At 40.9% G+C, this 15154-nt stretch overlaps 1 protein-coding gene across 8 annotated transcripts in view; it reads right to left on the bottom strand.

Moving 5' to 3' along the window:
• Window positions 1-15154, bottom strand: part of AFG2A (AFG2 AAA ATPase homolog A) — a 342561-nt gene that overhangs the window by 38733 nt on the left and 288674 nt on the right. For 3 of the 8 annotated variants that reach the window (XR_012498999.1, XR_012498988.1, XR_012498987.1), the window contains one exon: window positions 4417-4547. Coding sequence is in view for 4 of the 8 variants with exons in the window: in XM_074341245.1 (XP_074197346.1) it covers window positions 13000-13176 (177 nt within the window). In the remaining 4 variants the exon portion in view is untranslated. Of the gene's footprint in view, window positions 1-3118; window positions 4548-12249; window positions 13177-13377; window positions 13736-15154 lie in introns of those variants that run through there. The other 5 variants (XM_074341245.1, XM_074341244.1, XM_010952572.3 and 2 more) reach the window with 3 other exon arrangements.

Consider the following 15154-nt stretch of genomic DNA (forward strand, 5'->3'; position numbering starts at 1 on the left):
GTAATGATAGGTCACGATTTACCCCAGGGCAACATTTATGCTTTATATTTTACTTTAAGTAAGCTGTCTATGATTTTGTCTATGGAGAGTATCCATAAGGCTGCTATTTTAAGCATAGCAACCTTAATTCATTGGCATTATTAAATACATATTTCTTGGACACCAGGTAGATATACAACACAGTGCTAAATGGTACAAAATTTAAAAAAGAAAAAGAGGTGCTGCTTGCCTTCAGGAGCTACTATCCAAGAAGGAATAAAGCACACATTAAACGGTAAAATAACGCTGCAAGAACACGGTGCCAAAATGAACAATCCAGATGCCACAGGAGGGCGTGGAAAAGAGAGGACACCAAAGGCTGGCTGCGCCAAGGAGGGACCGTTTTGCAGAGCAGAGGTCTTTGGCTGAATGCTGGAGGCTTTAGCTCAGCAGAGAAGGGAAGGGGGCCCGAGGGGTGAGGGTGAAAACTACGGGAGGACGCTGTGGTGGCAGAAACATGAAACGGTGAGGGGCAGGACAAAGACGAGACTTCTTGTGGAAGAGCTAAGCCCACCGCTTTAGAGTGATAATTGCTATTTGAATCACTATTTTTTCTGGTGTATACACTCTCTTTGCTTGCATCCTAGCTGTCCAAGCTGTGTCATCTTGGGCAAACGCCTTCACCTCTCAAGTCTCTTAGGTCCCACTTTCTTCAGCTGTACGTGGGCCAGTGACTGAGTTTCCACAAATAAATCAGACAGTCTGTATAAGTGCACTTAACATGGGGCTTGCATATAGTGAATGCTCACCATTGCCCGGCTATTATTATAAAACTTCCTCTTGTTCTTTTTAAATGTTTGCACAGCATGGATATACTGTAATTTATTCAACCATTCCTTTACTTATACACCCTTAAGATGTTTCTAGTATTTTTTTTTGTAGTGCAAACAATGTTACCATAAACAGTCTTGTACATCTTTTAAAAACTCATGTTACAATGATTCCAGAAAAAGAGCAGCTGATGCATTTTAAATGTTGATAGATGTTGCATGACAAAGAGGATACCTAGGATTGAGCAGTTGCTTTAAGGAGGAGAATGAATCAAAGTTGGCTTAAAGTTTTGTGATCAATATTTGTAACCAACTAAAAAGACTCAGAGAAAATGAGAACACTAATTCAAAAAGATACACGCACTCCAGTGTTCATAGCAGCATTATTTACAACAGCCAAGACATGGAAACAACCCAAGGCACGGCAACAGAAGAATGGATAGAGAAAATGTGGTATATATACACAATGGAATATTACTCAGCCATAAAAAGAATGAAATAATACCATTTCTCAGCAACGTGGGTAGACCTAAAGAATATTATGTTTAGTGGAATAAATCAGACAGAGAAAGACTCCATGTTATTACTTATATGTAGAATCTAAAAAGTAAAACAAATGAACATATATAACAAAACAGAAATAGACTCACAGGTATAGAGAACAAACTAGTGGTTACTGGTAGGGAGAGGGAAGAGGGGAAGGAAGAGATAGGGGTAGGGGATTAAGAAAACAAACTCCTACAGATAAAATAAATAAGCTACAAAGATATATTGTACAGCACAGGGCACACAGCCAATATTTTATAATAAATTTAAATGGAGTATAATCTATAAAAATTTTGAATAACTATGTTCTACACCTAAAACTAATATAATATTGTAAATTAGCTATACGTCAATTTAAAAATAAATAAACAAAAAGACTCAGGGAATGAGATTCCTCCCTGTCTCTGTCTGTCTTTCTCTGTCTCACTGTCTCCCTGGGTAGCTCTTTTGGAATGTTTCAACAATCCTTCTATGCTTTCTTCCATTCACAATGTTTAAGCCAGCAGTGCTAAAATGAAGAAAAAATTTTGAAAACTGCATTGTAAGCACACAGTTAAAACAACTGTTTTCTTCCCTTCCCAATGCCATGGATCTTAACAGTCAGCTATTGTACATTGTTGTTGTGGGTTGAACTGTGTCCTCCCCTAGAAAGGTATGTTGAAATCCTAACCCTTTAGTACCTCAGAATGTGACCTCACTTGGAGACAAGGTCTTGAGAGAAGGAATCAGGTTCAAATGAAGGCATTAGAGTAGTTCTTAAACCCAGTATGACTAGTGTCTTATGAAAAGGGGAACGTGGGACACAGTGACAGCGTGAAGGGAAGATGACGTGAGGAGACGTGGGGAGAGGACGGCCGTCTACAAGTTCAGGATCCTCTGCTCACAGTACATGGTTGTCACTGGGCTGTGAATGTTCCACTTACATTTAGTTATTTACTTACTTAGGTATATAATTTAAGTACATGAATTATTTACGTACCTTAATTAAGTATAAAAATGTACCTGCTAAATCCCAGGTAAGTAAATAATTTATGTAAATATAATTAGCATCCAGGAACCCATCTCCCCAAACCACAGTAGGACCAGAAAATCACTCACATGTAATCATACATTCCCGCAGCCTCACCCCTGTCCTCAGTGTCATCCTGAATCCTGACCTCGTCTCCTTGCTTTTCTCTCTGTGTAGGTTTATTGTATTCCTAAACTGCTCTTGGTTTATAACATTTTTTTAGCTGCTTTAACCTACGTAAAGGATGTCGTGTGGTATATCAGTTTTGGAGAGAGACTTTCTCACTTGCTGTCACGTTGCTAAGGCCCAGCCATTGTGCCACATGTCACTGTACTTCATCTGTGAGGCGTCCTGTGCTGTTTTGCAGTCAAAGGTCCTGATGTCATGACTGTTCTTTAGAAACACGCTTACGTCCTCCTTCTTCCTTTTACCCCATTGTTCCTCCCACTTTAGCCTCAAGGCCTGACGGAGACCCTGCATTTCAGGAAAGAGGACTCGCTGTGGCTCACGTGCCAGGAGGACCTGGGGGCTCACAGCTGCAGGGATCTTCCGGCCTCACCATTCGTCACGTCCTTGTTCGCTGTGACTCTCAGGAATGTATCCCCGACAGCCATGAGGACCTGCTTCTTCAAATGAAGCCTTTCCCTCCGGTCACCAGCCCAGAGCATGGTACAGTTCGGTGACTCATGTGGCTCAGGTTTCAAAGGGTGAGTAAAGGGAAGTGTTAATATGACTCAGAATTGACCCGATGGTTTTGAATAAATAACCCCCAGATAGCCTCCTTCCCTCAGGTTCCTGAGTGAGAGCTGCATAGCGACCCTTTGGTCGGGGAAGCAGCGTGGTTTGGGAGGAGCAGGATGGCCCAGGCGGGCGGAAGAGCAGGTGACTGCACACCACCCCCTGCCCTTACCTCTGACCTCGTGACCTTGAGCAAGTCACTGAATTCAATGGCACTTGAATATAACAATTCTGGGATCAAAGACCAAACTGCCTGCCTTCTCTATTCCTACAAAACTCACCCCATTTCTGGTTCTTAAAATGTCTAAGTAGGGTTTAGGGAGCCAGCCCAGATTTTCCTCCTGATTATGGTAAAATCTGGGGGAAACCAGGATTGGTGGCCGTTCAGGGCCTGTGTTCGGCCATGATGTTCAGGCCTCACGCCCAGCGCTGCACAGACACAGCCAGATGGAGCCGCACCAGGAGTTTCTGGAGGAGGGTCTTCTGGGGCTGGTGGAAGGCCATTCCCTTGTGTTCCACGTTCTTTCACTTTTCTGGCTTTTCTGGGAACCACAGGTTATTATTCGTGCTCTTTGATGCTTCTCTAAAAGCCACGCATAGGACATTTTCAAAGGTGGAAATAGAGAGGGCCAGAGATGGAATGGGAGGGAAGAATGGGGAAGGAAGCACATTAAAATAAAATGACCTTTGTACCATAAACTAGGAGGTGGGCAGAAATGGCTTATTATGCAGCCGAGGTATTTGAAATGTAGAATTTGCTTCTGGGTTGGCAGATGAATCCATTTACGTTGGGGAAATTATTCGAATGACATTAAAGGATTTGTTTGCTAATCTGCTTCAGACTCCAAGGCCTTGTTATAAAATAAGCAGGTGGAGGAGACAGAAAGGGTCGGAAAGAAGGGTTGGGGGGAGACAGTTTCCAGCCCCATTTCTGCTGTGAGCTGTATTAATCCAATGCCTAACAAGGGCTTCGAAAACACTATATGACCCAGTCTATAGATACAGCATGTTTTAATTATCACGCGGACAAAGTAGAGAGGTTTTGTTTGTTTTGTGTTTGTTTTTCTACGCAGTTAATGTGATAATTTTCTGTAAACACACAAGCAAGACTATACTACTTCTGTTATTTCAAACACAGGGTTTAAAGCACTTGTTTGAGAGAAAAGCAAATGAAAAATGTATTTCGGTTTCTAACGAGCTTTAATTTTCATCACTAGATTTACTGGGAACCACCACAAAAGTTATTTGAATTTGAAAGTCTCCTTTCTTCCAATTTTTTAAACACCTTTCCCCCCAAAGCAAACAAACACTTACTTTTCTGTTGCCTTTTCCCTCATGGATGGATGGAGCACACCGTGCAATAGCCAAACATCCTCTTAATCTCTTTTTCAAAGACTCTAACCTTCTTTCAGGTCAAGCAGTCATGTTGTTTTGTTCCACAGCACCTTGACAATGCGGAGAAAACATAATCCTTTACCTAGAATAGAATCTCAGATTTGCTGTTCCATTACCCGGTAGCCTAAGCATTTGTATTAAAAGACAGTTAAGCTTTTTTCAGTGAGGCATTTCCTTCCTTACCTTCCTCACAGAAAGTGCTGCTTTATTTTTAGTGATATCCTGGCTCCTGGTATTGTATTTGTGCACATAATCCCTTCACAATGATGCTTAGTGCTCCGGTGGCACCGTCCCTCCAAGGAACTCAAAGGCCTTTACAAGCATGAGTCAGTTCTCCCAACACCCCTACAAGACAGGTGACGATTCCATTGCACTTGGTCCCTTAGTATCCACATTTTGTGATTTTGCCCAAATTCTTTTGCCTTCTCCCCCAGTGTGCTTCCTAGTGCAATGCACCTTGAGCCACCGGGACTGGCCAGGTGAGACCAGGGTGAAGGGAAGAACCGGCAACCCAGGGACACACGAAAGCAAGCCGCGGACTGTGTTGTGCAGAGAGCTTGGCGGTCCCCACCTCCTTGACTCCCCAGGGCAGGCGTGTGGACCTTCCCTTCACTGAGACCGGAGAAGCCCGACCCGGGGCGGCAGTGACAGACAACTTCCGCCCAGAGCTCTGGACAAATTCCTGTGATTCTGAGCTGTGATTCCTGTGATTCCGGGGCTTGTGGGCCCTCTAACCATGAACTCTAACCTGCCCTAAGAGGTGAAAAGTGCAAATTAGCCCAGAAGCCACCGGAAAATTCCTCACTGTTCTTTGGGTTGGTACAGCCTGGCTCTCTGCTAAAACTCCACTGTAATGTTTTTTCAGGCACATCAACTTTTTGTGAGAAAATTTACCAAAAATCTCAACATTTTCCAAAACTGTGGGCCTTTGTGAACAAAATGTTTAAAAACATGTGTTTGTATTGCTGTTTCTGCCTGAATGATTCCACCAACTCCTAGTTTTCACTAGATATTTTACACCAGAATATGGAGAAATAAAGTGGTGACTTGTTACAGGAGACGAAGGACCAGATTTCTCTCTTGACAGAACCTCAGAGAGATTGCTAGGGGCAGTGGAAATGGCTAACTACTGTCCTGCAACTCAGCCGAGGGGCACTTCTGCTTTCATTCAATCACTCTCATCAAGTTTCCTGAAGAATTCCTACTGAGAAGTTACACGGAGGGTGCAAAACACAGAAGGCCATGTTTTTGTTTCATTTTGTTTTTGTGGAAATATGCAAATTAAAAAGGTTTTTAAAAAATTGGCACAGAAGCCAAAAAACTCTCCTTCCCTTACAATGGAAATGGGAGAGAATACAGCAGTGAACAAGACAGAGAAAAACTCCTATACACATGAAGCAGTGGGGGCGATACAGATAATAAATGAACAAACAAGTAAAAATGAAGAAAGAAGTAGCCTATTACAGCCAGTTGCAGCTAAACAAACGAACACATGTAATCCAGAATCTATGCCAAGTGAACACAGAGCATACATTCAGCTCAGTCCAGTGCTACACTCGTCCTTCCTGGTCTGAAACCCTGAGACTACACCCACAGACAGTCCCCTGGTGCTGGCGTCCCCGAGGGAAGGAACAAGGCAATGAGGCTGCATTTGCGGACGTAGGACTCAACTGCTGTGGGAAGGAACTACCTACCACTGTTGGGGTTAAAAACACAAGTATGCTTGGTGATGCTCAGGAAACAAGCCGGGAGGACACAGGGAGCCCACAGGAAACAAACAGAAGGGAACATGTTCCGTCCTCTGCCCCGGCTTTGCAGTCTCCTCTAGCGCCTCCTACTGGCACAGCCTATTAGGTCATCGGCTGCAATGAAGTACCGCGGTTTGCGGATACCAGCTTCAGCACCGCAGTTTAGAAGGTTGGGTTTGGAGTTAGGAGAAAAGAACTTAACTGACACACTGACTGTATTACACTTTTTTTTTGGGAAAAAAAAACCCCACATAAAGTATGTTATATAGTGTAAACCACCATTAACCTTTATTACTCCATTGATACTGCTTCCTTAAAGGTCATTCTTGACCACTAAGAGCTAAATTCAATGTTTATGGTATTTGCTCCTCCTTACTGACCTTTTGTCGTTGCTTCTTGAAAATGTCTTTTTTCAGCTTATAGGTATCCTTTTCAGCTCCCTATATTCCATTCCTCTTCCTGTCCCCTTCATGGAGACACTAGTCAAGGATTCATCTTACTGAACTCTAGGGCTGGTAAAGGTGACATGCTCCTTTAAGACTGGAATACAGCATTTCTGGAACCTTGATAATCTAAAAGCAGTTTTAAAATTTCCTGATGTTTCTACTGTTCTTCTCAAGGTAGAAGAAAAATTATCTTTGGGGGAAAGAGTGTTGGTTAAAAGAAATCTTAATGTAAATTTTAGTTATTCAAACATAAAAAGAAAGATCTCTTTCTAGAATGAAACATTTGGGGGCAGCTGAGTTGGACAACTGCATCATAGATGACATGGGCTCTCATGGCGGGCAGAATGGCAGGAATTACTCTGGGTCCTGGCTGGCACGCAGTGAGGACACCACAGTTAGCATGTGATGGGCTGTTTCTTCCAACTGGGTAGTAGAGAGCAAGCTAAACCAGGGTACAGACTCTAGGAGCCCTGATGTCCGATAGGAAAGTAAAATGTTTTCATCGCTGTAATTGTTCTCTAGTATCAGTTTTATAAAAATCACAGCCTGCCCTTAGCCTTTACCCTGGGGGAGCTGAGGTAAGGTCCCTGTCTGAGCTGGGGGAGAAGGTGACTGGGAGGAGCTTGTCAGACTGTAGCCCAGGGGCCCCGGGGTGAGGAGTGGCTCACAGGGAGTGGGGGGTGGGGTGGGGGTGGGACAGAGAAGAGCTGGTGTCAGTTACTGCTGTTGTACTTAACAAACATTCAAGTGTATTAATGGGGGAGTCCCAAGGCTTATGGACAAATTGAATACGAAAGAAAACAACAAAATAAATACTTAATTTTGTTGTAAGCCAGTGAAGTCTGAGGACATATTAGTTACCTAATAATTTCTCAGTTAATTATCTTGGGTTTTTTTTTTTTTTTTTTTTTTTTACTCTATTTCCATGTGTGACTTTATTGGCTAGTACTCAAAGGGTAAAGGTGAACAGTTGCTCTGAATTTAATTATGTTACTGGGCATTAGTTTAGGATTGCTATTTTTAGCATGCTAATGCTACCTTTATTTTATTTTTCTAAATGAGAAATGGATGTTGAATTCCATAAAACTGAGTGTACTGTTTTCTACTTTGATCTATTAATAATGCTAAAGTATTTGATTTTGAGTAATAATTTTTTAAAGGTTCTTCTTTTAAAGGGGGTTGGCAGTATGTTAGTCATAATAAGAATTGGGATTTTTTTCTTTGTGCTCTGAAATAGTTTAAATAGCATAACGATGATCAGGTTGAAGATCTAAATGAATTTTTACCTGTAAAACCATCTGTGCACAGGAACTTTAGAGAATCACAAAGAGTGGCTTAAAACAGCATAGAGAAATCTAAAGTGAGTCTATGACATGGGACTGAAATCAGGGTGTTGGCAGGGTTGTGTCCTGGAGGCATTAGGGGGATCTCTTTGCTTGTCTTTTCCAGTTTCCAGAGGCTGCCTGCGTTCCTTGGCTTGTGGCCCCTTCCTCCATCTTCAAAGCCAGCACAATAGCATCTTCCAATCTCTCTCTCTCTAACTTCTCCTCTGATTCTGAATCTCCTGCTTCCATCTTTCCCTCATAAGGGCCCTTGTGATTACACTGGGCCTACCCCGAAAATCCAGAACACTCTTATCTCAAGACCCTTAATTTATGTTGAACTTCCTGGATTCAAGTGGGTTCAAAATGTGTTGTACCTGACAGACAGCCTTTAAAATACTTAACATGGGGTTTATCTGTTCTCTAATTTCAGCATAGATGAACTCTATTTTTCTTTCTTTTCATTCCCTTGGGTTTTGTGGTGTGTGACACTTTAGATATCTTTCCAGTAGTGTTTATCACTGTCTTGAAGAGTCTACAAATTCCCCAATGATTTTGTAAACCATTAAAAACCTTGTAAACTATCTCCTTCTGTTTAAATTTGCTAGAGTGAATTCTACTCCTTAAAGTGAGCCCCCAAAGATATAGGCCACTGGGGTATATTTGACATAATTAGGTAAAAAGTCTATCCATGCACACAACTGGTATAATGAAAACAGAACGAAGGAAAGCAAATCAATTTGGAGAATTAGAATTTTCATGTGGACCATATTTGGAAACTACTGTTAATTCAATCTGTATGTATTTTCAAAGGGTGCTTTGGTGTGTGCTCATCTTTAAAGGGAGGATGCAGGGAAACACGACAAACGAACCAAGACTCTTTACAACCTCACATTCAGGAATTTAAGTAACTAACAACAGTCCAGGGAAATTATTTTACTCTATGTTTATAGCAAATTCTCTACAGCCTTCTCCTGATTAAGATAAATAACATATACTCAGGCTTGGTTTTTCTATAAATTCAGTAACTATTTTTCCAAAATGGAAAGCTTATACGTTATTTTTAAAACCTGTTTTACACATTAGATATAACACAGAAGTGAACATTTTTTCAAGCTAAGTTAGGGAAGTCAGTATAAAGCTTATAAATAACTTTTCTTGGTCATGAAGAAGTAAAAGTTAGAAGCCATCCTTCTAAGTTTTGCTGTTAGAAGGAGACATTAATTTCACTATTCAAACTAAAGTCCCTTAGAACACTGCAAAAAAAAAAAAAAAAAAAAAAGAAAGAAAAAAAAGTCAATGTGAATATCCCCAAACCCTGAAAAGAATCTGAACCAACGACAAACTTTTAACTAAATAAATGCCAAAAAAAGCAAATTGGTTTAAGATAGGAAGCTGGACTTTTCTTCCCCTGCTGAACTTAAATTTTCCATGAATTATACCATGTATTCAAATCCCAAATAATAGGATCATACACTATTTTTAAATCAATAAATATGAGACTCTGGAATTAGAAAGCAAACTGCCACAGAGATGGAGGTGTTATCAGTGACACCTGACCTGCTCTTTTCTGGGACTCAGAACTTCACTACTGTAGAAGGAGCACACACTTCAAATAAAGGACTATGTATCACTGCCTTTTTAAAGGCAATCGTTATCTAAAGATGTGAAAAACAATTGGTTTGGAATAGACTGTAGTGCTCTCAAGTCTTTGAAAATTCTTAACTTCCAACTCTTTGTATGATCACAGTGCTGGAGAAACAGGCATCTGACACTCAGATTTAGTTTCTCCCACCTGTGGCAAGACATGTATCAATCACCTAAACACTTTCATCGACAAGTTTCTTCCAACTTCACGAGGAAAAAATAGTTTTTCTATTTAACTTTGAATCAATTTGAGATGATGGATGTTCACTAAACTTATTCTGATAATCATTTTATGATGTACGTAAGTCAAATCATTATGCTAAAGCCCTTACATTTATACAGTGATGGATGCCAATTATATCTTAATAAAACTGGAAGGGGAAAAAAAGAAGTTATTAAAAAAAAAAAATTCTTTCAACTTGTTTCCTGGGTCCTAAAAGCCTGAGCACGTATGCCTGCTTGCATTTTATTCCATCATATCTGGTACTCTGATCTTCCAGACATATGGGGCTGTGGCCACTGTGGACTGTACTGGATGGCAGTCTATGGAATTGGCTGAATGACAGTTGGCTGGGACGCAGAATGCGGCTATAGATGCATTTTGTCTTGGCACCATAACATGCCAGTTTAAGTCTCATTTTTAAAAAACAATGAACTACATAGGCATACAAAAAGCGCAGACTGTATTATAATCAATTTCTGTGTTCCCATCACTTAGCTTAAGACATGAAACATTTCAACCTTTCTCCCTCGAGGAAATCTCTCCCCAGTACTTGGTGCTTTTTGTTTCCATTCATGTAGCCTCTTACTACACATGTCCCCGTAAACAACATATTTTGCATGCTTTAAACTTTAAATAAGTATCATAGGTATCCTTCTGAAACGTTCCTTTTGTTTGTTTTTGAGATTCCCGTTTTACACACCAGTCTCGTTTTTACTGCCCTAAGTACTGCACCATGTTAGTATTCCATAGAAATCCATTCTCTTACTGATGGATATTTAGATTGTTTCCAGTTTCTTACTACTTATAAATAATGGTGCTATGATTTTCTCATTCATTACCTTATAGAACATAACCTGCCTTGAGACAGACACTTAGGAGAACTGTTGGGATTATCGGGGTCTTCAACATTACTAGATATGCTAGTTGCTTTCCAAAGTGGCTACACCAATTTATGTGCCACCAGCAGAGAGGGAGGCTCCACAGCTCCACATCCTTTGGGATTATAAACTCTGTAAGCAGAGTTTTAACTGCTGGAATCCTCTGTGGCCAGGGTGAGGATATATTCCTTCAACTAATGCAACTGCTAGTTGCCTAAAGGATATTTCTAACTTGGATTCATGTTTTCATGTTACTTTCTAGGTTTTGAGCTTCCTTGTCAGAATTCGTGTGAATTCAAATCCTGAAGCCATGGTTGGGTAAGCCCAAAGTCAGAATCCTCTTTTTTAATCCAAAGCACAGACCAAGTCAAGAGAAGCTCCTTGTGGCCTCCCTGGCCTGTGGGAGGATTTCTAGTCTGCCCTCACACTGAATGTGTTGGTTGTTAGAGATCTGAACATTACATGTGAGGCTCAGTCACAACTTCACGTGTCAGATGGGCTGAAGGGTCCCAGTGGTCATCACCATCTAAACCCCTTCCTGACAGACCGCCCTCCTACCCAGCACCCAGCCCCAGCCTGAGAGCCTCAGTGTTGGTCCCAGCTTACTGTTCTGGTTTTTAGTTTACTGGCAATGGGATTTCTTTAATTTTCCTGTTTAGACCTTGGGGGATAAGTTTTTCTCTTACTTTCTTGTGCCCCAGCATTTAGAGGGAAGAAGTTATGGTCCTCTAATAACAGGAAAATGGGGAGCAGAAAAGTAACTTTGAGGTTCTGTTTATTTCAACATGGCCTTTGAACACTCGAAATGTGGCTAACATGTCAGATGAACTAAATTTCTAATCCTACTTAATTTTAATTAAAATCTAAACTTTGGAGGAAGGGTATACTCTGGTAGAGCACACGCTTAGCATGCATGAGGTCCTGGGTTCAATCCCCAGTGCCTCATTAAACAAACAAACAAACAAACAAACAAACCCAATTACCTCCTCCACCAAAAAAACCACACACACACACACACACACAAACACTTAAATAGCTACATGTGACTAGTGTCTATTAGATTTGACAGCACATTTCTAACTAGTAGTAATATTCTTCATCCCTTGGGTGGTTTTATGTACCAATAAACCAACGTAGTCTGGGAAAAAACTCTGACAAAGCTACTTCTGATAGTCAAAGGGTGAAACAGTTGAGACATGACTTCAGAGTGTCTGCCACCACAAAACTGTACAGCCCTGTTATTTTGATAATCAGGTATTTCTTGCCTGACTTGTCTTTCTGGGAATTTTCAAAGATCTACAGTGACTGGGTTTAAGTGCACGTTCTTTCCATCGCCAGCTCCTGAACTGGAAGTCAAGCAATAAATTTCCAACAGCTTTCTCAAGAATACTTATGAAGTATTAAAATGTCTATAACTCTCAAAGATAAATAATTAGGAGCATATTCAGAATGCAACATAAGACAATATGATTAAGCATACAGTTTGGGTTATCTTTGAACTGAAAAAGTTTATTGGTAACCTGGAAATGTGTGTAAGTTAAAACATGAATACTTCATATGGTTTCTTTATAGCATTTTATGAAAAACAAAAACCAAAAAACAACTAAGTCTACTTCTCTAGGCCAGGACTAGGCTTATATCTCCATTTTTTTTTTTTTTTAACTTTCAAAGGACGTTATAGTATATGAAATAACTCTTAATTCTTCTTTTTAAATTGTCATAAGTACAGGTGAAGAAGTCTAAAGCAAAAATGTAAGTCTGAATTATAATGAGAACTAATATGTATTTGGAAACAAGGTCACATAAGCCCGGTTTATGTGCATGTAGCCATTATTTGTAAATATTTTTCACTGTGCTTTCATCTACGTGCATTTTCTATGTTCTTGTATAAAACTGATGCCCACAGACTTGGTATCTGGAAATGCACTGAATCAGATTCTGGAGTAAGGAAAGCATTTCATGGGATGAATGAGCCAGTCAAAAATGAAAAAGCTACAAGTTTGCTTTCTAAAACTCAGCACACATTTCCAGATAAACTGATTTAAACTCTCTCCAGAGATTTTCGTGGATATTTTCATTGTATCCATATGATTTAAAATGTCTGTAAGAACTGAAGCCCCTCAATATAGTCAACACATTTGAAACATTTTGCTTATTAAGGGCTTTTGTGACACTCTTTAAAAAAGAAACAAATTTTCTCTAGAAAGTATTTTTAGCATAATGAATATGCATATTTTCTCAGAGTGTATGTAGCCCACTCTTTTCTTGATAATCTTCATAGAAATGTCTCAATGATTCAGGAAGTCTGGGTGTCACAGTGCTCAAGGCTTGAGTGAAATGTCGTTTCATAATGCAGTTGGCTTGAATGTCTTCTTCCAGAGCCTGAAGGGCTGCCTCTTTACACACAGCTATAATCTGAAACAACACAAACAAATAAAAGCAAAAACGAAAGAAGAAACAACAAAAAAGGAGAGAGAAAATATTCCAAACTGTTTTTTAGAAATGTTAACACTTCATATATTCATCCGTGGTAACTTTGATGACAATAAGCACATTCCTAAAATTTATCTTCAGGAGTTATTCTCTTAAGTTTTGAAAAGAATAAAAAGTAATCACCTTCATTTTACAACAACGTATTAAGTACGCGGATCCAGGAACGGCAGAAAGATACGTAAGTGATGGCGTTTGCTCTTCAGGCGCCTACGACTATGATGGTGGAGCGGACATGCAGGCACAGACCTCGAACACAGACACAGGACGACAAAGGATGAGTGTGCACGTTGAGGGGGGAGGAGACTGCTAGAGAGTGAGGTCCTGCACATCGGCACACCTTGTCACAGCATAGAATTTCCACATTCCTTTCAACCTTTGATGTATTACCAACATGTAAAAGCGTTTCTTTATGTGCAGCTCCTTAATGAGTTCTTAAATCTTGGGAATATCAGATAGAGTTGTCTCCGTTTACTTTGGAGAGCTGCATTAGAACAGAGAAGTGAATTCTGTTTACTCAGCGAGGAAAGCTGGGAGAACTGAAAAGAATCTGGGGAGGGGGAGTGGATGCAGAGGGAGGGAGGAGAGAGTGGGCGGTAGGCAAACGGAAGGGAGGAAGGTTCAAGTCTTGAATCCTGAAATGTGTTTTAAGCTCTCTGGACTTCAGACAGCGGAAGCGGGCTGATGCCAGTGTCATTCTAAAGACACATTACTGTGCTGAAAAGAGCTTGTGGGATGAAAAGAGATATTGTGATTTTCAGGGCAACAGGGAAAACAGTGATTGATATTGACTGCACCCTTATATCGGTAAATGAAAGGGCCAGCTGAAACACATTTGTCCAGCCATTCAGCATATTTTCTCTGTTTGTTCACTTACTGAAAAGAGTGCCTCTGCTTATGCTGGGCTAATGGCTGCCAAAGCAGTTTAGTAGCTTTTTAGGGGATTTAGCAGCATGTTTAGGAAGCTTTCAAAAAAACGTGCATAGATTTAGATGGCTTTGTCAAATTACGACAATGTAACTGTTAGTTCTGGGCTTCATTAATGGGTGCTGAAGTCGACTATAGTGGTTATGCATATTAATGCTTTCCCCAAAAGAATGGCTACCAACTTGTGGAAGGCAAAAACAAAACTTTTAGGGATTAGTGAAACGACTTCATCACATATTCTGGTGCAAAAAGAGTTATTTTGAAAATAAGATGTGATAATTAATAAGCACAATAAAAGCACATGAAATGCCCAGCACAGTAAACTGGCTATCCCACGGTTCCACTGTGTGTGCCAAAGAGACCTTGGGGACCTCCATACGGAGGTGAAGGGACCAGGTAGGGAGAGCTCAGCCCCCTCCATCTGAGAGCACTTCTTTCATCTGTGCAAGATTTTGAAGCAATGGTTGCGAGGCTGAAAAGGCGGAGGAGGAATCACTGGCAGAGGCAGAGAGGACTGAATTTCCTGCATAGTGCAGGGAATGTTTCCGTTGTGTGGCTCCCTCCTCAGGCGAAGTGGAGTAGGGCCGGTGCCATGTCTGGCACACTTCATAACTGAGACTCACCTCAGAGAGCACTGGACCCAGCATATAATAGCCACACGCATTTACTCAGTACCTACCACGTGTACCAGACAATTATCAGTGACTTTACTAGTTAGTTGCCATGTGGCTTGTGCCCCCCAGGTTGTATACAACACAGTGATCCCAGACTAGGGTATGTGTAACGTCTGACGGTGAATGGAGGTGATGGTGGGCGGTGGGGTTGGGAGGATGGGTTGAGAAAGAGGAGGTGCAAGGCCGCCGGGAACCTCTCAAAAATCCTGGAATTTGGTTCATGTGGTCAGATGGTAGGTGGCTAATACTGCTGGCACATCTGAGACAGTGAACCAACAGTCTAGTAGGCTTCTCTCCACACA

This window comes from Camelus bactrianus, chromosome 2 (assembly GCF_048773025.1).
Source record: "Camelus bactrianus isolate YW-2024 breed Bactrian camel chromosome 2, ASM4877302v1, whole genome shotgun sequence".
NCBI classification, from domain to species: domain Eukaryota; kingdom Metazoa; phylum Chordata; class Mammalia; order Artiodactyla; family Camelidae; genus Camelus; species Camelus bactrianus.